Raw genomic sequence first — 25805 nt, forward strand, 5'->3', positions numbered from 1 at the left:
ACATATGTCAATTTCTTAGCAACCAAACTATGCCTAATTTAATTGGCTGCAAGCCTTTAGTAGTGAGTCCTTTTGCCAAATAAGCACATGTTCACATATGTTCACATTTCATCGTTGCTGTTGCACAATCTTTATGTCACTTTATATTGTTATATGTTGCACAATGTCCATTTTGGCCACATAGAACATGTGTGCTTACAGGTGTAAATTACAGGTGCAATTTCTTATCTTATTTTATTTAACTTGATTGTAGATAGGGTAACTTAAATGCTGTGCTTTTTTTTTTTTTTTACATGTTTCTGACATGGTTTCTATGTCTGACATATTTTTGACATTGGCTCTTTCTCTTTTTTTTCCCCAAGACTTTTTCAAGACCCTTCCAATAAATTTCAAGACCCCATCGCCACTTCGAGCTGTAACCGATTACATCAACGACACACCTTCAACTAACACAATTACTATACATTTTGAGTTTGAGATTGCAAAACTAAACGTCTTAGTTTGCCATAACTTCTATCCACTATATCAATACAACAGAATTCAGATAGGCTGGGAAGGAATAAAGCTCAAGAGAATAAATTGCGTGACTAACCCAAAGGCAAGCTTTATTTAAACTTAAAAAAAAAGTATGTATAACAATAACATGCTCACTCGCTCACTCACACATGCACACAACAGTGTTTCCCTGAGGATTTGGAGAGATCATGGTGGATAGACCCTGGACCCTCTTGAAAGAAAATGTTGTACATTTTAAAGTAAGATGCATCAATCTGGTGCACTCTGAGAGCAAAATGAAGAGGTTAAATTGAAATTAATATATGTGGCAGTCAAACTCTATTGTGGCGTGAGAAACACTGATCAACTGTAACTGATGCAATGCTACAATTCCTCAGAAAGAGACCTGTGGCGTCATAGTTTCAATGTTGATGCACACACACAGCCTCTGTCCGTGTACGTTACATCAACAGCTAGAGAGAAACAATTTGCCTTTATGTTACATTACATGGAAGGTTATCCACGGGAAGATTACTGTGTTACAGCCTTCAAAGTATAACAACAAAATGGCTCAACAGAAGACCAAAACACATTAAGGACGCAGACATGGTTTGCAAATTTTAAAGAATTTTTATTTAAACCAACACAAAAATATTCCAAGTCACAAATGATACAAACCAAAAAGACTGGAGATCCGGCCAAACATAAAGCCTGTAAAACAAGAAAAGCTCAACTATAACTAAAGCGAAAACAGGAGTACCCGGGGACTCCAGCCTAAACTAAAATAACAAAGAAAGTAACCAAGAAAAGTTACCACTGGAGAGGAGAGATAGACCCTTTTCACGGGGGCCATTTTGTGTCGAAAAGGCAGAATAAACACAGGTGCAAGCAAAACACTAATGAGGGTTTCCAAATACCAAAATAGAAATAGAAATTCCAATCATGGAAGTTGGAAACCCTCATTTGTGTTTTGCTTGCACCTGTGTTTACCCTGCCTTTTCGAGACAAAATGCCCCCCGTGAGAAGGGTCTCTCCAGGAGCTGTGTGGGTCAGAGAGATCTGAATGCTCTCTACTCCAGCCTCCATTTAACCCTAGCCAGGACTGATCTACTCGGTGTTTAGGTGTTTAGAGCAGAAACCCCAGAGGGAGGGGGAGAGAGAGTATAGATGACAGTAGAGTTACAGTTATGTGACCAGCCATGCTCGATGGCTGGTCACATAACTGTAACAATTTCATTACACAGTACACACAACATTTCATGACTTTTCCTAAACCTTCATGGATTTGACTAATTCCATGACTTTACCAGGCCTGGAAAACAAGATTTTGAAATTTGACTTTGCCAGGTTTTCCATGGCCGTGGAAACCATGAATTAAATGTTTACTCTCCTGTGTGGATTTTCATGTGTGTCTTCAAGGATCCTTTACGACCAAAACCTTTACCACAGACTGAGCAAATAAATTGTTTCTCTCCTGTGTGGATTACCATGTGTCTCTTCAAGTCTTCTTCACGACTAAAACCTTTACCACAGACTGAGCAATTAAATTGTGTCTCACCTGTGTGGATTATCATGTGTGTCTTCAAGGATCCTGTATGACCAAAACCTTTACCACAGACTGAGCAAATAAATTGTTTCTCTCCTGTGTGGACTCTCATGTGTGTCTTCAAGTTTTCCTTTCGACCAAAACCTTTACCACAGAGAGAGCAAACAAATGGTTTATCTCCTGTGTGGACTACCATGTGTATCTTCAAGTGTGTTTTAGAACCAAAACCTTTACCACAGACTGAGCAATTAAATTGTTTATCTCCTGTGTGGACTATCATGTGTGTCTTCAAGGATCCTTTTTGACAAAAACCTTTACCACAGAATGAACAATTAAATTCTTTGTCTCCTGTGTGAACTATCATGTGTGCCTTCAAGTTTCCTTTTTGGCCAAAAGCGTTACCACAGAATGCACAAATACATTGTTTATCTCCTGTGTGGATTATCATGTGTCTTTTCAAGGATCCGTTTTGACCAAAACCTTTACCACAGACTGAACAAATAAATTGTTTATCTCCTGTGTGGACTATCATGTGTGTCTTCAAGTCTGCTTTTCGACCAAAACCTTTACCACAGACTGAACAAATACATTGTTTATCTCCTCCGGTGTGGATTATCATGTGTATCTTCAAGGATCCTTTTTGACCAAAACCTTTACCACAGACTGAACAAATAAATTTTTGCTCTCCTGTGTGGATTATCATGTGTCTCTTCAAGTGTCTTTTATGACCAAAACCTTTACCACAGACTGAGCAATTAAATGGTTTCTCAGCTGTGTGGACTATCATGTGTGTCTTCAAGTTTGCTGTATTACCAAAACGTTTACCACAAACTGAGCAGCTGAGGTGTTTCTTCCCAAGAACCTCAGAGTTTTTCTGTGAATATAAGCCTGACTGAGGTTCACTAGTTTCCATCCATTCATCATCACGGTCTTCAGTCTCAGAAGACTCTAAACTCTTGTCATCACTAGTTGGTTGTGAATTATTAGCTGGAAGATATAAGTTCCTGGCTGGTTCTGATACTCCACAGTCCTCTCCATCAGCTTCTGTTTTCATCTGTTCAGTTGAGCTGCTGGGTAGAGGCTCCTCTCTGTTTTCAGTTTGGCTTTGATGAAGCTGTGAGGACTGAGCTTTCTCTTCCTCGTCTTCACTCTTCACAGGAACAGCAGTGAACTTTGTGATATCAGCCTCCTCCAGAACTTGGAGCTCTTCTCCCTCCCGACTGATGGTCAAGAGTTCCTCCTGTTCCTCTTTAATGTGTGGGGGCTCTGGGTCCTCCTGAAGCTGCTCTCCCTCCTGACTGGTCCAGAGTTCCTCCTGTTCCTCTTTAATGTGTGGGGGCCCTGGGTCCTCCTGAAGCTGCTCTCCCTCCTGACTGGTCCAGAGTTCCTCCTGTTCCTCTTTAATGTGTGGGGGTTCTGGGTCCACCTGGTGCAGGCTGGGGCTCCACTCCTGCTGCTCAGCGGGAACCCCCTCCCCAATGACCAACAGCTGCTGGTGGTCTGGAGGCAAGGCTTCTCTGTGTAAACGCACAGCGTCTGAACAAATAAATTGTTTCTCTCCTGTGTGGACTCTCATGTGTCTCTTCAAGTGTTCCTTTCTACCAAAACCTTTACTACAGACTGAGCAATTAAATTGTTTATCTCCTGTGTGGACTACCATGTGTGTCTTCAAGGATGCTTTTTGACAAAAACCTTGACCACAGAATGAACAATTAAATTCTTTGTCTCCTGTGTGAACTACCATGTGTGTCTTCAAGTTTCCTTTTTGCCCAAAAGCTTTACCACAGAAGGCACAAATAAATTGTTTATCTCCTGTGTGGATTATCATGTGTCTTTTCAAGGATCCGTTTTGACCAAAACCTTTACCACAGACTGAACATATAAATTGTTTATCTCCTGTGTGGACTATCATGTGTGTCTTCAAGTCTGCTTTACGACCAAAACCTTTACCACAGATTGAACAAATACATTGTTTATCTCCTCCTGTGTGGATTATCATGTGTGTCTTCAAGGATCCTTTTTGACCAAAACCTTTACCACAGACTGAACAAATAAATTGCTCTCCCTCCCGACTGGTCCAGAGTTCAACCTGTTCCTCTTTAATGTGTGGAGGCTCTGGGTCCTCCTGAAGCTGTTCTCCCTCCTGACTGGTCCAGAGTTCCCCCTGTTCCTCTTTAATGTGTGGGGGTTCTGGGTCCACCTGGTGCAGGCTGGGGCTCCACTCCTGCCGCTCAGCGGGAACCCCCTCCCCAATGACCAACAGCTGCTGGTGGTCTGGAGGCAAGGCTTCTCTGTGTAACCGCACAGGGTCCAACAGTTTTCGTTGTCGGTCGATCTCCTCCTGCGAACGTGTAGCTTCATCCTCGTTCTCTGCTATCATCTTTCAAACAGCCCAGATATCTCTTCAACAGCCGCAATTAGGCGCTGCTTCACCACCGCTCTCAGCTCCTTTATCCTTCAAAGGCAGCTCAAATAGCTTCCAGCTAACGTTAGCTTCACAGCTAAACCATTCATCTGAGTCCATAAGAGAGGAGCTGTTTCTTCCTCTGAGTTAACGGAGCCCCGGTTCTACTTGATGCATTCGTGATATCACGAATACATATGTATGTAAATTAAACGTCTGCAAGTATATAACCGGGGAACAATAAGCTACTGCTAACGAACTGAGCTTCAATCATCACAACAATACCCAGAGTGCCTTGCGGCACCGGGGTGGGGGCGGGGCTATTCCCCATGTAGTTTTGTGTGTTGATCATAATAGCCTCGTGAATTATGATGATCAAATGAGTTTCGGACACTGCCATAGTTACTGTAAACTAATTACCCATTTTCAGTAACTTGCCCAACACCTGAGGAGATGTAGGCTATAGGACAAATCAGCCGAGCGTGACGTCAATTGCCACCCAGAAATGCGGAACCCCGCGGCAGTTAATAGTATCTATGGTTAATAGTATGAGTTGTGCCAAACAAACGTTAATATCTCAAAAACTATAGGCTACATGACATCGCTTATATTTTGACATTCGTGAGAGCAGAAGTAGCTCAAGAGTTTGATGTAGGCCTATGCATGTCGTGTTAAAGTTGTGTGAACTGTCGCAGTTTTTAAAATGTAAACAGAGTCCGCTGGGGGGTCCACGCGTTAGTACGACACCCCATAGGTCAGACTACACATAACTCCGACCACCCGCTAATCCGACCATTGATGTCTACGGCGAGTTTTATCATTGTAGTCTCATAATGTCGACCCTCCATTAATCCGACCATTTTACTGCTAGAGTCAGACACAAAAGCCTCGCGCCACTTGGGCAACTTGGGCTCCATAGGGTTCCATTGCCGTTGCCACCCAGTGACCGGTTTGTTTACCAAAATGCTGCTCGGCTGATGCCTCATATAGCCACACTCTGCTTGGCCTATTTTTTTTCTTTATTCTTTACGATCAATATTCAGAGATTTTTTTTTTACATAGGCTACATGGATTCATTTATGAAACAAATGATAGATGATATCACATTGTATATAAAACTACATGCAAATATAGAGCCATTTGGAAGCTTTATAGCCGTCCCTGTGTGACTGGCCATTTTGACAGGCCTCGCTCAGAGTTGGGATGCAGCCTCTCCTCTCTCCACAGAGGGTTTTCATAGCCCACTTGAGTGGCTGATTCCAACTCTGCTCAGCTGTGTGCTATTCCAGAGTTCATCACTGGCTGATTCAAACTCCGCTCACCTATGTGCTTCTCCACTATGGAGCTCTCCATGGTGCGGCTGAACCTGTGTTGAGTTGACTGTTGTGATGTGTTGTGTGGTAAATCACAATATCAGACACATTGATTGATTGCATGCGCTTGACTTGGACTAGAAATTGAGCTTCCTGGTTATTATTGCATTCTGTATGATTTTTCCGCACTCTAGTCTGCATCAATGACTCCCTCCATCCCAAAAGTATTCACTAGGTGGCACCCTCAGCCTGTCTAAAGTCAGCCTCCTGGAATGAAATCATTGGGCACAATGTCAACTGTGAATTTGTCCGCATTGAATTGACGCCTGAACCAGAGCACTGACCCACTTTTAATCTATTTCCCCTCATTCAGCGGTTTGATGGGAAAGCTCAAGATCCAGGTCAGCATACATGTATTTCACGGTTTACATACTGTATACTATACCACTACTAAGCATTTCAAATAGTCTGCTTTAGCCTAAGGTAAGCTGATAACCTACAATCTCTCAGGGAAGCTGCCGTATCCTATCATTCACCCGAGGTGAATTTCAATGCGTGAGGAGGGCACACACAAGCAGTGTTTCCAAAACATGTTTATACCAAACCAGCTGCTGTAGTGTTGGGTAGGAATAAAGCACTCTTGGGCCTTCATTGGTTTATGGTTGAGATCCACTTGATTAGAACACACTTTCAGTTTGATTAACGGTGTGAAATTTCAACCAACTCCTTTTTAGAACAGTGCCATCACGGAAGTTATGATTTTCCAGAACCTGCGCTCTCTTCCGTCGTATCAAAGTTTGTAACGAGAGCCTTCCGTGGAGTACCAGTACAAAGAGGCACGTGTAAAGCCTACAGTGTGCTTCAATTACAGCCTATTGTCACCATGAAACATGAGTTCCATCAATGTTGTTTCACCACTAATAACTTAAAACCACTACCAATGATCAACACGTTGAAAGTACATTTGTAACAAACTAGAGGAAAAACAATGTACATAGTCAGGTGATCTCTACTTTTATTTAAATTAAATCATATAGGACTTTAAAGCATTTTAATATTTACCAAAAACACTAACCCTTTCCTCAATTAGATTTTGTATCTCATTAATAATCAGTACGGTATATATCCATAGGTGGTATGCAGAAACTGGAAGAAAAATATAGGCGCACAGTCGGTCAAAACAGTACTGAAAGCATATCTGAAGGCACAAACATACTGCAACAGACATGAAAACTGGTACAATAAAAAGTAATAGAATGTTAGGTACACACATACTTTAAATATCAGTTAGAATTTTGCAATACTTTCCCCCTGGTTGTGAAGCAATTTTTTTTTCTCCTTTTCAACTTTGTCTTTTTTTTTCTTTTCTTTTTTGTAGGAATGTTAAGATAATTTGTGCAGATTACAGAGCTAATATATTTGCCATCTTGAGTCATGCAAGACAATATGGCTGGCTATGAATGATGAACTTATGTAAACATTATTTAAAAAAAAAGTACTTTCCTTTTTCGATCATATTCTGTCCATGCCTGTGCTTTCTTTTTCTTAAAAAATAAGCTTCATGTGATTAAAAGTTTCATAATTTGCACATCAGAATCTCTAAACGTAAAATGTATGCATTTATATAAAAAACATTTTCCTTTGCCTCCTCTAGTAATTGAAAATAAACAAAGAAGAAAAAGAACAACAAAAATACAATAATAAATGTTGATTTGTGGTCATAGCCCAAAGAGTTAACAATACGAGCAACTGGATCAGCAATCATTGAAATTCTGCGAGGCTCGTGGAGTTCTCAGTCTCTTAGGTGTCTTTATATAAAAAGCAGATCGAAGCAGAAATCGTGGTTGGCCAGTGCAGTCATGTGTCTATTCCCCCATCTGTCTGGTCATCAGAACTGTTCAAGTAACTGTTCAAACAAACAAAAACAAGTCAGTCATTTCAAACAGGCTTCACAGAGTGCCGCAGGAAGGAGTCCTAAAGCCCGGAAGTTAGCAGCATTGCCTGGTTCGCTCATCTCAAAGTCAATGTTGTTGTTATAATAATAATAATAATTATTATTATTATTATTATTTATTGTATTTCGACTAGATGCCTGAAATAAGGTATGTGGATAACAAAAGTTTCTGAAACTTGAACGTTGTTCAGCAAGATAATGAACACCATTTTTCATGATTTTTGAATTGCAATCGCATTTATGCTTCAAAAAACATAAAAGTGGTGTTCATTTGTGAAGATTATCTTGCTGAAGATAAAGATCTCTGTTTCATAAACTTTGGTTAACCACAAAAGTGCCATAACAAAATCCCATTGACTTCGAGACGAGGGGCCAACTTCCAGCCAGGTTGGTCTACAAAAAATAGGTAATCCCGGCAGGCACTCTATTGTGTAACTAGTGAGAGAGCTTTAAACTCAGTGTACACCAGATGCGGTACGGCTCCGTGCGGATCCGGTAAAACGGCCGGAACAGACTCCCGCCCGTGTTAAGAGATGGGCAATACACGCGGTACGTAAAAAATACGCACCTGTTCTATTTTTGTCGGATGCTGCATGCGTCTGACAGATTACATGGGTGTGGGTCTGTTCAGGCAGCTGCACGGAGCCGTAACGCAGCGACTTTCCTACTGGCTCACCTTGACCCCTCCCCACACTTCACTCTAGAAGAGACCGCAGTCCTTCAGGTTGTTCTTGATGATGACGTCGGTCACGGCGTCGAACACAAACTGCACGTTCTTGGTGTCGGTGGCGCAGGTGAAGTGGGTGTAGATCTCCTTGGTGTCCTTCTTCTTGTTCAGGTCCTCAAATTTGGTCTGGATGTAGGCCTGGGCCTCCTCGTACTTGTTAGGGCCTGAGGGAGATGGAGAGTTAGGAGAAGTCGGTGAGTTGGAGACTCCCCTCAGGCATCCAGCTTAGAACGCTATGGAACCCTTTTCTCCAAATCTGGTCATTAATAGACAGAAGATGTTAAGACGAAACGCAAAACATTGATTTGACTTAATTTTAGTACCGAGTCAAAATATTATTTTCCGGTGAAAGAAATTGGAAACCTGCCAGCGGGGTCAGACAATTTCAACTGCTTCCAATGGAAATGTTATTGAATTGTGGTTTTCTTGATGCTAGTGAACCTGATTACCTGCCTGATTCTACCTTGTTTCAAGATACTGACAGATAAGTAAAATTAAATTGGAAACAAGTGGAATTATTTGACCCCATTGGCAGAATTTTTCACTCGGTTGAAGAAAAATAATATTGTAAAGCTAAATTAGACAATATATGACTTTTTTAAATTGTTTTTTTTTGCATTGTTCTTATTTGGTTGCTCAAAAGAAAACAAACAAAACAGCACTAAATGCAAACAGTCAGATGTCAGTCAGTCCTGGCCTGCAGTGCGATGATTGAGAAGGTCCTACTGTACCAGAGTACTCGGGGAAACAGATGGTCAGAGGGCTGTGGGCGATCTTCTCCTCAAACAGGTCCTTCTTGTTGAGGAACAGGATGATGGAGGTCTCTGTGAACCACTTGTTATTGCAGATGGAGTCAAACAGCTTCATGCTCTCGTGCATGCGGTTCTGCGTGGGACAGGCAGAAACGTGGCGACGAACAGATCATTACAGGGCACAACTAGGGCACATGAAAGAAATCACTTTGTTGAATCCCCCCCATTTTGCAGTATGGACTGCTGTGTGTGTGTGTGTGTGTGTGTGTGTGTGTGTGTGTGTGCAAACAATTAACAGTACAAGTGAGTCGAAGACATAGACAAGACAGACTTATACAAAACATACCGGTACACAAAACTAAACGTATACAAGATATACAAGAACAGAGACAATAGTAATTCTGGTAGTTGGGCAGATATGCAGACATACTGTAGGTGTGTGTGTGTGTGTGTGTGTGTGTGTGTGTGTGTGTGTGTGTGTGTGTGTGTGTGTGTGTGTGTGTGTGTGTGTGTGTGTGTGTGTGTGTGTGTGTGTGTGTGTGTGTGTGTGTGTGTGTGTGTGATCTGCTGATATGTTGTGTTTGTCTTATGTACGGTATGTTTACCTATGTATAAATATGCTAGCGAAAGTCAGAAAATGCATGTGTGTGTGTGTGTGTGTGTGTGTGTAGCGGTGTTTAAATCTAAGTGAATATGAAGCCAGGTGTGGCCAGCAGAGTGTGCAGTGGACTGACCATCTCCTCGTCCTCAGCCAGCACCAGGTCATAAGCGCTCATGGCCACACAGAAGATGATGGCTGTGACTCCCTCGAAGCAGTGGATCCACTTCTTCCTCTCCGACCGCTGGCCGCCCACATCGAACATCCTGCACACAGCACACACACAGTCACTGTGCTGTTCTTATAGACAGACAGCGCTAAAGACTGAACACAGCACACACACAGTCACTGTGCTGTTCTTATAGACAGACAGCGCTAAAGACTGAACACAGCACACACACAGTCACTGTGCTGTTCTTATAGACAGACAGCGCTAAAGACTGAACACAGCACAGACAGAGTCACTGTGCTGTTCTTATAGACAGACAGCGCTAAAGACTGAACACAGCACACACAGTCACTGTGCTGTTCTTATAGACAGACAGCGCTAAAGACTGAACACAGCACAAACACACACAGTCACTGTGCTGTTCTTATAGACAGACAGCGCTAAAGACTGAACACAGCACACACAGTCACTGTGCTGTTCTTATAGACAGACAGCGGTACAGACTGAACACAGCACACACAGTCACTGTGCTGTTCTTATAGACAGACAGCGGTACAGACTGAACACAGCACACACAGTCACTGTGCTGTTCTTATAGACAGACAGCGGTACAGACTGAACACAGCACACACACAGTCACTGTTCTTATAGACAGACAGCGGTACAGACTGAACACAGCACACACACAGTCACTGTGCTGTTCTTATAGACAGACAGCGGTACAGACTGAACACAGCACAGACACACACAGTCACTGTGCTGTTCTTATAGACAGACAGCGGTACAGACTGAACACAGCACAGACAGAGTCACTGTCCTGTTCTTATAGACAGACAGCGCTAAAGACTGAACACAGCACAAACAGAGTCACTGTGCTGTTCTTATAGACAGACAGCGCTAAAGACTGAACACAGCACAAACAGAGTCACTGTGCTGTTCTTATAGACAGACAGCGCTAAAGACTGAACACAGCACAAACAGACACAGTCACTGTGCTGTTCTTATAGACAGACAGCGCTAAAGACTGAACACAGCACAGAGTCACTGTGCTGTTCTTATAGACAGACAGCGCTAAAGACTGAACACAGCACAAACAGACAGAGTCACTGTGCTGTTCTTATAGACAGACAGCGCTAAAGACTGAACACAGCACAAACAGACAGAGTCACTGTGCTGTTCTTATAGACAGACAGCGGTAAAGACTGAACACAGCACAAACAACACATTTTACTGACAAAGCATCCACTCTACCCTCCAGTCTTTCCCTCTCCCCGTCCTGAGTGCATCTTCCCTCTCCCTCACTCGGTTCAGGACAAGGCCTTCACGGCACAGACCTCCAAATTTCCCCGCCATTTGTTGGCATTTTAGAACAGTGCCATTACTGTGGCAACGGGCAGCCTGAAGACAGACTGAGGTATGGAGGCCTGAAGACAGACTGAGGTATGGAGGCCTGAAGACAGACTGAGGTATGGAGGCCTGAAGACAGACTGAGGTATGGAGGCCTGAAGACAGACTGAGGTATGGAGCATTGAGTTATAATATGAATGGAGAGAGCGTCCGTATCTCCGCCCTGTATGTGTATTGAAGCCAAAATCCGGCCAGATCAGTGAACCAGAGCATGCGCAGTAGCGCCTTTGATTGAGAACCTGTGAGAGCTCCACGCCCCTCTGAACTTTCTTATGTAGAGCTGCTGTTTCTAGAATGCGCACAGTGCGTTGTGTATTGGTATTTATATACAGTCTAGCTCTGTAAATATTACACTTTAAGTTGTAATATTTTTTGTCTCGCCAAAAGTAACCAGGAAGATTCCCACTATGAGATCAGTTTATCAAAATGACGCCTGTACGAAAATCTGATTTTGGTTGTCGGAGATTCAGACCTCCGGGCTGCTGCTGTGCTCTCAGCGCGGGCCGGAAGTGGAGGCAGGCCTCAGTCAAGACAACAGCCTCACTGGGGGGATTGCTGTGTCTAGCCTAATGTTTTCGTGGCATTTTGATTAACTTTATGATTTAATTCCTTTTGGAGCAAATGTTGGTGTTACAAATCTAACCTTGACGCTTTACGCAACGTTGTTTGCTGGTGTTGTGGGTACTGCAGCCTGTAACGTTCTCCGTTGTCGGAGATTGAGTTGTACTGTCAATGGTTGTATCAGCCAGACAAGTCAGACCTCCGGGCTCCTCTCTTACTGGGGGAAATTCTCGGATGAACAGCTCTGTGTTGATTAGCCTAATGTTTCCGTGGCATTTTGATTAACTTTATGATTACATTTCTTTTGGTGCAAATGTTGGTTTAACAAATGTAACCGTGAGGCTACGTTGTTGTACCCGCGTTAGCCTAGACCTGAGCCAGGCTGCCTGGTCTATTGCCTGGTATATCGTTACTAGAGAGCAGCTTGTGAAGAACGAACATCCATTCCCCACAGTCAAAGCATTTCCCCCAGATATGCATATAAAAACGTTTGTTGCTTTAATAGCCTACAAGAAATAAAACGTCTGTTTGTATGTCATGCTAACCCGTTAGCGATGAGCTAATGGTGGTTGTGTACTACTAGGCCTCATCTCATCTTATACCCGGGACGGGAGTTAACGTTATAAAACACATTTCCTGTCAGTTGGACAACCTGGTCAGTTCTGAAAATATGTGTCTATTATTGTGTTATTTCAGCTATCGTTATCGGTTGTTAAGTTATAGTAATATGAAAAACAGCCGATTAGCAAGCAGCTAATGCTAGCTTGCATGTTAAAACCATTGTGTATGTCATGCTAACCCGTTAGCGATGAGCTAATGGTGGTTGTGTACTACTAGGCCGCCCTCATCTCATCTTATACCCGGGACGGGAGTTAACGTTATAAAACACATTTCCTGTCAGTTGGACAACCTGGTCAGTTCTGAAAATATGTGTCTATTATTGTGTTATTCCAGCTATCGTTATCGGTTGTTAAGTTATAGTAATATGAAAAACAGCCGACATGCAAGCAGCTAATGCTAGCTTGCATGTTAAAACCATTGTGTAGCCTACTTATAACGTAGCTGGAGTAACTCATAAAACACATATTTTCTGAACTTACTTCAGTCCCCAACCAACGTTAATTCCTCGCGCACAAAACATTTGTTTTCATTCCTCAAAACAATGTTCTTTTTATTGGGGTCCATTGATGTCTGTAGCCAGCACAGCCAACATGAGCCACCGACCTCCAGGCAGCGTTAGATAACATAAAGCCGTGTGTCTTGTCTGTGACGAATATATCTATTATGTGCAGACCCTGTCCAGCCAATGACGGCTTGAGACTGGCTGCCACAGCTGTCAATCATCCATTTTTATCCCTTTTTATATGTCAAATAACTACTTAAAAACAAACTGATCAGAAAAATGGCCACTTGCACAGGCATTAGCATGATAATGACTATCTAAAATGATACAAACCACCTTTGGAAAAAAATTATCTGACGTATACTGTGATTATTTCGGTTGTGATTTTCCCATCCACTAACATGGGGAGGCGGGCCTTGTGACCTAATACTGGATTCAGCCGTCAGGGCGGCGATCTAACATGCAGCGGCTTCACTTATGGGACCATGGAATTGCGTCCATCTTATATAGGTCGATGGTATGGAGGCCTGAATACAGACTGAGGTATGGAGGCCTGAAGACAGACTGAGGTATGGAGGCCTGAAGACAGACTGAGGTATGGAGGCCTGAAGACAGACTGAGGTATGGAGGCCTGAAGACAGACTGAGGTATGGAGGCCTGAAGACAGACTGAGGTATGGAGGCCTGAAGACAGACTGAGGTATGGAGGCCTGAAGACAGACTGAGGTATTGAGGCCTGAAGACAGACTGAGGTATGGAGGCCTGAAGACAGACTGAGGTATGGAGGCCTGAAGACAGACTGAGGTATTGAGGCCTGAATACAGACTGAGCTATGGAGGCCTGAAGACAGACTGAGGTATGGAGGCCTGAAGACAGACTGGGGTATTGAGGCCTGAAGACAGACTGAGGTATTGAGGCCTGAAGACAGACTGAGGTATGGAGGCTTGTTGTTGTTTACTAGGATCCCATATGACTCATTCATGAAGATGGCAGGTATATGTACAGTAGACGGATGAGAGAGGCTGGCCGTCTGGACAGTGCCATCGAACCCCGACAGGGATCATTTCAACTCGCAATAAGACTAAAGGTAGGGAAAATGTGCAGTGGTGGAAGAATAGAAGTCTAACCATTTTCCTCTCAGAGTGACACTTTGTTTTTCATGATGCTATTTCTCTGAATTCTAAGCAGCTTTAACTGTGCACAATTTGGTTCATTAAAGCAGAAGTTTGACTCAGGGTCCACAGGGAACATTTCTGGAGCTGCGAGCACCTTTCTGCAATTCATTTTCTATGGTAAAGAGATGCTAGGAGTGCTCCTCTTACCAGCACAGTGCCTGGCATTTCAGCGCTCTCGGCGTTTTTTGATCAAGTAGAAAACAGTTCAACTTTTGGAGAAGGGCTCTGCTCATGAATGTCACCTTTTTTTTACCGCACAAATCAAAATGGAGGAAGAGGCGGGACTAAAAAGACGCTAAAAGCAAAGCCTGGAGAGATATACCGGTATCTGCTTTTTTGGGGTGAGAATTATTCATTGGATTATCTTGTTGGGTTGATGTTAACTTGCTATTTACCTTGTTATGCTAGCTAGTTAACAATAGCTACTAACTGTCAGGGTCAGCTCTGTGTGTCTGTGCACAAAACGCTATCCAAAACGCTCCGTCAAGAAGAAGAAGAAGAAGAAAAAAACGTTCCTGTGCACACGGTAGCAGTGAGCAAAGAGTTGACTTCAACAGCACGGTCAACTCCAGCATACTGTACCGTACAGGCAGCTAATACAGCACTGCACTGCAACACTAATAAGATGGCCAGAGGTGAACATAAATGCTAGTTGGATTTGTCTTTTCATCATTTCCTCTACAAAGAAACAAACATCCACAGTAGGTCATTCACGACTACTGCATTTGAGTAGTCATCGACTACTCCCAAACAGTAGTCAGTCGACTAGTTGACAAGTCACGGGAGATGCATAATTTTTCCCCCCACCCGATAAAAATGATCAATTATTGTCAAAAAGCTCTAAAAACAGCCAGTAGGGTTAACTAATGTAGGCGGGACCAAACTGGGGGGATGTGAAATAGCAGAGTCCTGATTGGCTCTGAGAGGCTGTTTACAAATGAGCCGCTAAACCCCAGAAACTTGTCTGAGCTACCAGCTGTTTGACTGCAGCAACAACATAGACGGGAGTCTTTACGTCTATAAATACCTTCAACTCTGTTGATTTAACCTGGCATCATGTAGAAAATGATTATTCAAACAAATCTATGTTCAATTTATGTATTTATTTATATTGTTTATTCCTAAAAGCACAGATGAACGATTAGTCGACTATGATGCACAGTCGACTAGTCCTAGTCGCCTTAGGGGTTTCACAGACTAGTTGACTAGTCTGTGAAACCCCTGCACAGCAATATCTTAACACGTGCACAGACATACATTATGACACACAGACGCGTGCAAAAAGCAGATATACAAGCAAGCACACGTGCACCTTTCATTTCCACTGCTGTGAAAGAGCAACAAAAGTGAAGACTGCCAGGAAGCGTTTTCTGAGCTTTGATATTTTACAAGCAATTTCCTCTGCTGCCTCCAATGCCTCGGTAGTGCTTAATGTCTCCATCAGATGCATAATATATATACTGTATATATATATACATACACTGTATTTTTATTGTTGTGTGTGTGTGTGTGTGTGTGTGTGTGTGTGTGTGTGTGTGTGTGTGTGTGTGTGTGTGTGTGTGTGAAAGATGGCCACAAACTTCAGATTTCATGTCACAGTGAGGTAGATACCATTAACACGCACGCACGCACGCACACACCATGGATGTTATTATCTCCACCAGGTGGCATGATCCCCTGGAGAGGATACATTGGGTCATGTGTGTGCATGTGTCAGAGTGTGTGTGTGCATGTGTGAGTGTGTGTATTTGTTTGTCTCTCTGTCCGCAGCTGATGTTCAGTTCAGTTATGTTTATAGCCCCTTATCACAAGCATGTCTTAAAGGGCTTTACATAGCATCATCACAGTCATATACTCTACACACACAACATAGGTTACACATACATCATATACATATTACACATTTTACTAGTTTACATTACGGTACTACACAAACACAGCATATCTTTGGACTGTGGGAGGAAACGGGAGCAGCACCCACACAAACACGGGGAGAACATGCAAACTCCACACAGAGAGGACCGGGGGTGGAGACTCGAACCCACAACCTTCTTGCTGTGAGGAGACAGTGCTAACCACTGAGCCACCGTGCCACCACTGACCTTGCATAATACTGGACCAATCAGCCTAATATTTTCTGTGTGATTTCCGCCTGTATGCTCAACGACCTCTCTTAGTTGGAGATTCACAATAGTTGAAAAACCTATTATATTGACTGTTTCCTGTCATTACAATGACTGTATACGTCTGACTGCCGACTCCTCACTCTGGCCAGTAGAGGCGCAAGCAGGCTAGTTTTTTGTTATTCACTTTGGCATGCCCTAATTTAATTTGTGCCCATCTATATTGGCCTTCCAAGTCCACTATATGAGTGAACATGATTCAGACCTGTGCGTAAATGCGCACAGTGTTACGTTACGTTACGTTACGTCACGCAAACAAACCACGTACCTATAAGCTGTGTGCTCAAGTTCAGGCTTGAGACGTACCCACCGTTAATATTTTGTGTGGTTAGGCCTAGCGGAGATCATCTGCATTTCACTGAGTTTATATTGTAAAAGACAAGACAAATGCTGAGAAATGATCTGTAATTTGGCATTCAAAGTAACAAACACAATCAATGCAGATTGCTAGGGGGAATTGGCAAACCTGCATAATATTTCTAAGACATTTTTAGAGACAAGGCTGTCATCACTGGAGACATTCTACTGTATTAACCAGCCAATCACTAACATCTCGCACACATGCTTGTTTGTGAGAGGTGACGTTAACAGAAAACACTATTTCTGCTGCTGTGTTTGCACTCAAGAGCAAAACAATTGATTTTCATGGTCAGCTTTCCATTGTAATTGGTGCTAATGGTTACAAAGCTGTTAATAGAATTAATTCATTTTGTTGTTGTTGTTGTTGTCGTCAATAAGTATGGTGTCCACATTACAATAAAACAGTGGTGAGTGGGGTGCAAACAAGATAGAAACTCCACAACAGCAACACAAATCGGTGAGGCGAAAGAAGCTCTTCTCTCTGTCTGAAGTGGACGTTTGTGGAATTTGAAAGAGGGGCTTGTGAAGAACAAGGGGGAGTCATTGCACGCGCGCACGCACACCCACACGCACACGCGCGCACGCACACCCACACGCACACACGCACACACACACACACACACACACACATTCAATGGAACTGGAAATGCATCATCACACACACACATAAGCTCACGCAGGTTAAAAACACACGTCTTACTTGAAGTGGAGCTCCTTGAATGTGAAATGTGTTTCCACAATGCCAGTGGTCTTGACCCGAGTCCGCAGCACGTCCTGCTGTGTGGGGATGTAGTCTGCCTTGGCTATCCTCTCCAAGTCATTTAGGTAACTGATAGGGCCACACACACACGCACGCGCACGCACGCACGCACACACGCACACACACACACGCACAAGCACAAGCACACACACGCACACACACACGACAGTGACATTAGGAAACCATCTGATCCATTGTCTTTTGAGAGACAACAATTGTGTTAGTCCACACAGTGCAGACAGCCGGAACAAATTAAATTGTAGAAGATGACAGTCAGATTCCTCCCGTGGCCCCTCCCTCCCTCTCCCAGCTGGCAGCAAGGTAACTGAATGCTTTTGACGAGGGCCCTAAGTCATGGAGATTCTGCTTTGTGTGACAACACTGTCTCCACATTGATTGTTTGATTGATAGATTTTTTTCTCTATGTAGAAGAAGCAGCCTGTGGCCCAATTAGAGGACACTTCCTGTTCCTGCCTACAACGATGACTGACAGCTCCTTTTCTGTGTGTGTGTCTGTGTGTGTGTGTGCGTGTGTGTGTGCGTGTGCGTGTGTGTGTGTGTGTGTGTGTGTGTGTTGTGCCCTGAACAATACAGACATCTGCCTCTTCACTCCAGTGTATTTTGTAACCTGATTGAAGGAGAGAACACAAGAGCGTGATCTCTCACAGACATAATAACACCATGGAGGAACGTGGGAGAGAGACAGAAGGCCAGGGGCCAAGGGATTTTCTGTCCCTCTTCCAACATCGTATTGAATTGCACCAAAAGGCTGTGTTGTTGTTGTTGAAGGAAGCGTTGGCGCTGGCTGGCTGTAATCTCATGCAAGACGCACGCCTCGGACAGCACAAGCATAATCCCACCAAACCCCGCAGAGAGTTAGGATGCTTTTGTAGTCCACACAAATCAGATATTGCGACGCTGCTTGTTTAAAGGATAAGTTCACCCAAAAATGAAAATTCAGTCACAATCTACTGAGGGAAGTTTTCCCAGGGAAAGAGACTGGTGACCAACTTTCAAACGTAAAATAAATAAAATGCCTCCAGTCCATACTGCTCTGTCTGGCGTAATCCATAGTCTCCAAAGCCCCGAGATGCCAAGTTGATTTGAAAAGACGTCATTTTACACCCCCGCTTTTAGCTGAAATCTTCACCGTAGCCACGAGCTTAAAGTGAAAGTGAAAAGAAAAACGGGACTTTTTTAAGTCAGCATGGCATCTCGGGGCTTCTGGAGACTTGGATTACGCCAGGCGAGTAGTATGGAGGCATTTTTTCTTTCTTTTTTATGTTTGAAAGTTGGTCACCGTTCAACTCAATTGTTTAGGAACATGCTGTAACTCGGTTTCCCTGGAAAACTCAACACAAATGTCTTGTAGAGTCAAAACTTCACCCAACCTTCCACCGGCATGGGGGTGAGTAGATAACGTTAGAATTTCCATTTTTTTGGTGAACTTATCCTCTAAGCCTTTTTGGTTTATAAACCTTGAAGATTAATTTAATCCGGTAGGCGTACACTCTAATAAGAAAAGGTGGTGAATTGTGGTTCTGAAGTTGGTAGACATCGCTGAACCTAGGCAGAACCTAATACGGTTCTATACAGACGTGTGATCATCACATGCTATAGTGCAGCAGCCCAACCAAAGCAACTCGGTTCTTTATTCGGAGTGCTTGTAGGCAGTGTGGTGGAGGCCCAAAAATGTGGTTTGAACTTCAGCCATCAATGGCCAAATCAAGGCCACTTCAAGGTTTTTATAGCAGATGCCTCCTAGACCACTTCATCACCATAACATGCATCTTTTAGTCTGATGGAGTGAACAGCTGTCAAAGAGCCACTGAGGAACCACCGTACCACCATATGGTTCAAAGCCAGCAAATATGGCTATACACGGAAGTGTTACTGTGCAATGAGAGACCATTTGATTCTATATAGAGGCACTTGTGATTCACAGCGAAAAAATTATTTTATTTTCTCTGAAATGGCCACTACATGGTGAAAACCTCATAACTCCACTTTGTTTGATTTTCCTGTTTTAACTTGACATTTTGGAAATAGACGGTTTTGACCCGACAAGTGAAGTAAACATGAAGTCACGCAGTCATCATTTTTAGAGTGTACAGTTCAAATAATTTTCTATCACGACAAGGGGAGAGAGTGGTCCCCCTTACTGTGAGCGGTGCCATTTCCCTCTTTATCTTTATCTTTCTTGCTATCTCTCTCCAGTCCGGTACAGTGCCAAACTCATATAGTCCGCCCCTACAGAAACTGTCTCTCTATAGTCCGCCCCTACAGAAACTGTCTCTCTATAGTCCGCCCCTACAGAAACTGTCTCTCTATAGTCCGCCCCTACAGAAACTGTCTCTCTATAGTCCGCCCCTACAGAAACGGTCTCTCTATAGTCCGCCCCTACAGAAACTGTCTCTCTATAGTCCGCCCCTACAGAAACGGTCTCTCTATAGTCCGCCCCTACAGAAACTGTCTCTCTATAGTCCGCCCCTACAGAAACTGTCTCTCTATAGTCCGCCCCTACAGAAACTGTCTCTCTATAGTCCGCCCCTACAGAAACTGTCTCTCTATAGTCCGCCCCTACAGAAACTGTCTCTCTATAGTCCGCCCCTACAGAAACTGTCTCTCTATAGTCCGCCCCTACAGAAACTGTCTCTCTATAGTCCGCCCCTACAGAAACTGTCTCTCTATAGTCCGCCCCTACAGAAATGGTCTCTCTATAGTCTGCCCCTACACAAACTGTCTCTCTATAGTCCGCCCCTACAGAAACTGTCTCTCTATAGTCCGCCCCTACAGAAATGGTCTCTCTATAGTCCGCCCCTACAGAAACTGCCTCTCTATAGTGCACCCCTACACAAACGCTCTCTCTATAGTCCGCCCCTACACAAACGATCTCTCTATAGTCCGCCCCTACACAAACGCTCTCTCTATAGTCCACCCCTACACAAACGATCTCTCTATAGTCCGCCCCTACACAAACGCTCTCTCTATAGTCCGCCCCTACACAAACGGTCTCTCTAATAGAGAGACCGTTTGTGTAGGGGCGGACTATAGAGAGTCTCTATAGTCCGCCCCTACACAAACGGTCTCTCTATAGTCCGCCCCTACACAAACGGTCTCTCTATAGTCCGCCCCTACACAAACGGTCTCTCTATAGTCCGCCCCTACAGAAACGGTCTCTCTATAGTCCGCCCCTACACAAACGGTCTCTCTATAGTCCGCCCCTACACAAACGGTCTCTCTATAGTCCGCCCCTACACAAACGGTCTCTCTATAGTCCGCCCCTACAGAAACGCTCTCTCTATAGTCCGCCCCTACAGAAACGGTCTCTCTATAGTCCGCCCCTACAGAAACGGTCTCTCTATAGTCCGCCCCTACAGAAACGGTCTCTCTATAGTCCGCCCCTACAGAAACGCTCTCTCTATAGTCCGCCCCTACAGAAACGGTCTCTCTATAGTCCGCCCCTACACAAACGCTCTCTCTATAGTCCACCCCTACAGAAACTGTCTCTCTATAGTATGCCCCTACACAAACGGTCTCTCTATAGTCCGCCCCTACACAAACGGTCTCTCTATAGTCCGCCCCTACAGAAACGGTCTCTCTATAGTCCGCCCCTACAGAAACGGTCTCTCTATAGTCCGCCCCTACACAAACGCTCTCTCTATAGTCCGCCCCTACACAAACGATCTCTCTATAGTCCGCCCCTACACAAACGCTCTCTCTATAGTCCGCCCCTACACAAACGCTCTCTCTATAGTCCGCCCCTACAGAAACTGTCTCTCTATAGTCCGCCCCTACACAAACGGTCTCTCTATAGTCCGCCCCTACACAAACGGTCTCTCTATAGTCCGCCCCTACACAAATGGTCTCTCTATAGTCCGCCCCTACAGAAACGGTCTCTCTATAGTCCGCCCCTACAGAAACGGTCTCTCTATAGTCCGCCCCTACACAAACGCTCTCTCTATAGTCCGCCCCTACAGAAACTGTCTCTCTATAGTCCGCCCCTACAGAAACGGTCTCTCTATAGTCCGCCCCTACAGAAACGGTCTCTCTATAGTCCGCCCCTACACAAACGCTCTCTCTATAGTCCGCCCCTACACAAACGGTCTCTCTATAGTCCGCCCCTACAGAAACGGTCTCTCTATAGTCCGCCCCTACAGAAACGGTCTCTCTATAGTCCGCCCCTACACAAACGCTCTCTCTATAGTCCGCCCCTACACAAACGGTCTCTCTATAGTCCGCCCCTACACAAACGGTCTCTCTATAGTCCGCCCCTACACAAACGCTCTCTCTATAGTCCGCCCCTACAGAAACGGTCTCTCTATAGTCCGCCCCTACAGAAACGGTCTCTCTATAGTGCACCCCTACACAAATGGTCTCTCTATAGTCCGCCCCTACAGAAACGGTCTCTCTATAGTGCACCCCTACACAAACGCTCTCTCTATAGTCCGCCCCTACACAAACGCTCTCTCTATAGTCCGCCCCTACAGAAACGGTCTCTCTATAGTCCGCCCCTACACAAACGCTCTCTCTCTAAGCGCTCTGGAGAGCCGTGATGAACCACAGTAAAACGGCTCCTAATGTGAGGCCATCTCAGCTACATGCTTCCAGCACAGCCCTGTTTTAATACGAGCAGTGAAGAAGAGGGGATTAAAATGGGATGATGACGCTGGCCAATATAAAATGGGAACAATATCGCTCCCACTGGTACTTCAATATTGCCTCGACTACAAAGCAATCATTTGTGAGATATTACCCTGCCGCAGAGTTTAGAGCTCATTCTGGAGACAAATGGTCGGTGCTGAACGATGGAGGGCTCTCTCTGTTCTCTCTGTCTGGATCTCCATTTCAGAGTAGTGGTGCATCCCAGAGGGTCAGAGTGATAACAACCTCTCACCTCATAGCACAACAAACCTCTCACAATGACCTCTGCTCGCCCTGTCAACCTCTCACCTCATAGCACAACAAACCTCTCACAATGACCTCCTGCTCGCCCTGTCAACCTCTCACCTCATAGCACAACAAGCCTCTCACAATGACCTCCTGCTCCCCCTGTCAACCTCTCACCTCATAGCACAACAAGCCTCTCACAATGACCTCCTGCTCGCCCTGTCAACCTCTCACCTCATAGCACAACAAACCTCTCACAATGACCTCTGCTCGCCCTGTCAACCTCTCACCTCATAGCACAACAAACCTCTCACAATGACCTCTGCTCGCCCTGTCAACCTCTCACCTCATAGCACAACAAACCTCTCACAATGACCTCCTGCTCACCCTGTCAACCTCTCACCTCATAGCACAACAAACCTCTCACAATGACCTCTGCTCACCCTGTCAACCTCTCACCTCATAGCACAACAAACCTCTCACAATGACCTCCTGCTCACCCTGTCAACCTCTCACCTCATAGCACAACAAACCTCTCACAATGACCTCTGCTCACCCTGTCAACCTCTCACCTCATAGCACAACAAACCTCTCACAATGACCTCCTGCTCGCCCTGTCAACCTCTCACCTCATAGCACAACAAACCTCTCACAATGACCTCTGCTCGCCCTGTCAACCTCTCACCTCATAGCACAACAAGCCTCTCACAATGACCTCTGCTCGCCCTGTCAACCTCTCACCTCATAGCACAACAAGCCTCTCACAATGACCTCTGCTCGCCCTGTCAACCTCTCACCTCATAGCACAACAAGCCTCTCACAATGACCTCTGCTCACCCTGTCAACCTCTCACCTCATAGCACAACAAACCTCTCACAATGACCTCTGCTCGCCCTGTCAACCTCTCACCTCATAGCACAACAAACCTCTCACAATGACCTCCTGCTCGCCCTGTCAACCTCTCACCTCATAGCACAACAAACCTCTCACAATGACCTCTGCTCGCCCTGTCAACCTCTCACCTCATAGCACAACAAACCTCTCACAATGACCTCTGCTCACCGTGTCAACCTCTCACCTCATAGCACAACAAACCTCTCACAATGACCTCTGCTCGCCCTGTCAACCTCTCACCTCATAGCACAACAAACCTCTCACAATGACCTCCTGCTCGCCCTGTCAACCTCTCACCTCATAGCACAACAAACCTCTCACAATGACCTCTGCTCGCCCTGTCATTAGAGCGTTGCCTTATAGCAGCATGGCCAACAAATGTGAGCAGTCAGAGATTAGCGAGGTAATCAAGACGTGCACGGAGGAGGAGGAGGAGGAGGAGGAGGAGGAGGAGGAGGAGGAGGAGGAGGAGGAGGAGGAGGAGGAGGAGGAGGAGGGGGCTGAGGTCGGCTCTGTAGTCACAGATCAGCAGCACGACTGAAGCCAGCGGTTAAACAGGCGTAATGTCGTCTCTAATAATCACGCTCACGGTCTCTGCGGGGCCCTTCACTATGGCCGGTGTCACAATGCGGAGAAATGTAGCATGATGGCATATTAACAATCTGGAGAGGGGGGGGGGGATCTGAACCAGCATATAAAATACTTCAATGCCCATAGATGTTGTCAGACTGGATGACACTTTTCATATTTCTAAGAACAGTTGAAGGAACTAGGAACCATCGTTGAACGCCATGTTTTTTTTTAGCTCCTACAGTACTTCAGAGTAGGTACTCTCCAGCACAAGAGGAACCTTAGTGACGTAAGTGTATGGTGATTGGTCCAGACATAAGTATACATTGATTGGTCGAACGTGTAGAAATGCCCCGAGCCGAGGCTTAGCTTGGGCTATTTTTTGTGTAGGCTACGATAGGAGTAGCTCGCAAATTTGCTAACGTTAAGTCACAATTGATTAGTTTGCTAACGTGGAAAAACGCAATTATCTCAGCAACCGTGCAACTGAGCAGGAAATGGATTACAGCATTGCAATCAGTGTGACTTGTACCTGCTAGTTAGTTTCAGTCACCCTCCCCATGGCGCTTTGAGAGAGAGAGAGAGAGATAATTGAAAAAGATGCAAGGAAGCTATTAGCATGCTTCTACCCTTTTCTACTGGCTGGCTTACGTCACTTCAGCGTTCCTATTGGCAAACGGGGGGGAAAAAGCGCTTGAAGAAACTAGTTCTTGGGGGAGCTCTCCAGTGTGCAGTGGAACCAAAAAGGGGAGGTACTAGAGGTTGCATGGGTCCAGAGAAATATAGAAAAGGGGAGATAGACAGAGAGAGAAGCAGTGAGATACAGATGAGCCATCAGTGCACAGCTGTATGGGTGCTTATTAAAAGCAGGCAGGCAGGCTGGAGGACATACACTGCTCACATCCTGCTCTGCCCATCACACTCTTACATAAACCTCACCCCAGGAGCAACCAAATGGCTCATGTAGGAGCCGGAGGGAGTGCTTCCATATTGGTACTAATTTGAATTTACCATTAGCTTTCTTTCAGTCACGTCTACTCTACATTCTACAACGCCTCCTGCAGCTAGCTTGGACTCTGGTCTCTCATCTCGCTCAAATATGAAGAGCAGAGTGAGGAACTCTGGTCTCTCTCCTCACTCAATCCAATATGAAGAGCACAGTGAGGGACTCTGGTCTCTCTCCTCACTCAAACCAATATGAAGAGCACAGTGAGGGACTCTGGTCTCTCTCCTCACTCAAACCAATATGAAGAGCAGAGTGAGGGACTCTGGTCTCTCTCCTCACTCAAACCAATATGAAGAGCAGAGTGAGGGACTCTGGTCTCTCTCCTCACTCAATCCAATATGAAGAGCAGAGTGAAGGACTCTGGTCTCTCTCCTCACTCAATCCAATATGAAGAGCAGAGTGAAGGACTCTGGTCTCTCTCCTCACTCAATCCAATATGAAGAGCAGAGTGAAGGACTCTGGTCTCTCTCCTCACTCAAACCAATATGAAGAGCAGAGTGAAGGACTCTGGTCTCTCTCCTCACTCAAACCAATATGATGAGCAGAGTGAAGGACTCTGGTCTCTCTCCTCACTCAAACCAATATGAAGAGCAGAGTGAAGGACTCTGGTCTCTCTCCTCACTCAAACCAATATGAAGAGCAGAGTGAAGGACTCTGGTCTCTCTCCTCACTCAATCCAATATGAAGAGCAGAGTGAAGGACTCTGGTCTCTCTCCTCACTCAATCCAATATGAAGAGCAGAGTGAAGGGACTCTGGTCTCTCTCCTCACTCAAACCAATATGAAGAGCAGAGTGAAGGGCTCTGGTCTCTCTCCTCACTCAAACCAATATGAAGAGCAGAGTGAAGGGCTCTGGTCTCTCTCCTCACTCAATCCAATATGAAGAGCAGAGTGAAGGGCTCTGGTCTCTCTCCTCACTC

The 25805-nt window shown here is 44.9% G+C and overlaps 1 protein-coding gene across 1 annotated transcript in view; it reads right to left on the bottom strand.

The window, feature by feature from the left end:
• Positions 1-6756: 6756 nt before the first annotated feature.
• LOC310799243 (guanine nucleotide-binding protein G(i) subunit alpha-2) overlaps positions 6757-25805 on the bottom strand; it is a 112706-nt gene continuing 93657 nt past the window's right edge. Inside the window, exons 5-9 of the mRNA XM_083661814.1 lie at positions 17467-17595; positions 9926-10055; positions 9171-9324; positions 8389-8603; positions 6757-7664 (exon numbers count right to left, since the gene is read on the bottom strand). Of these exons, the coding sequence (XP_083517940.1) occupies positions 8413-8603; positions 9171-9324; positions 9926-10055; positions 17467-17595 (604 nt within the window). The 3' untranslated portion in view covers positions 6757-7664; positions 8389-8412. The remainder of the gene's footprint in view (positions 7665-8388; positions 8604-9170; positions 9325-9925; positions 10056-17466; positions 17596-25805) is intronic.

Source organism: Poromitra crassiceps (assembly GCF_964638095.1).
Source record: "Poromitra crassiceps genome assembly, chromosome: 27".
NCBI lineage: Eukaryota > Metazoa > Chordata > Actinopteri > Beryciformes > Melamphaidae > Poromitra > Poromitra crassiceps.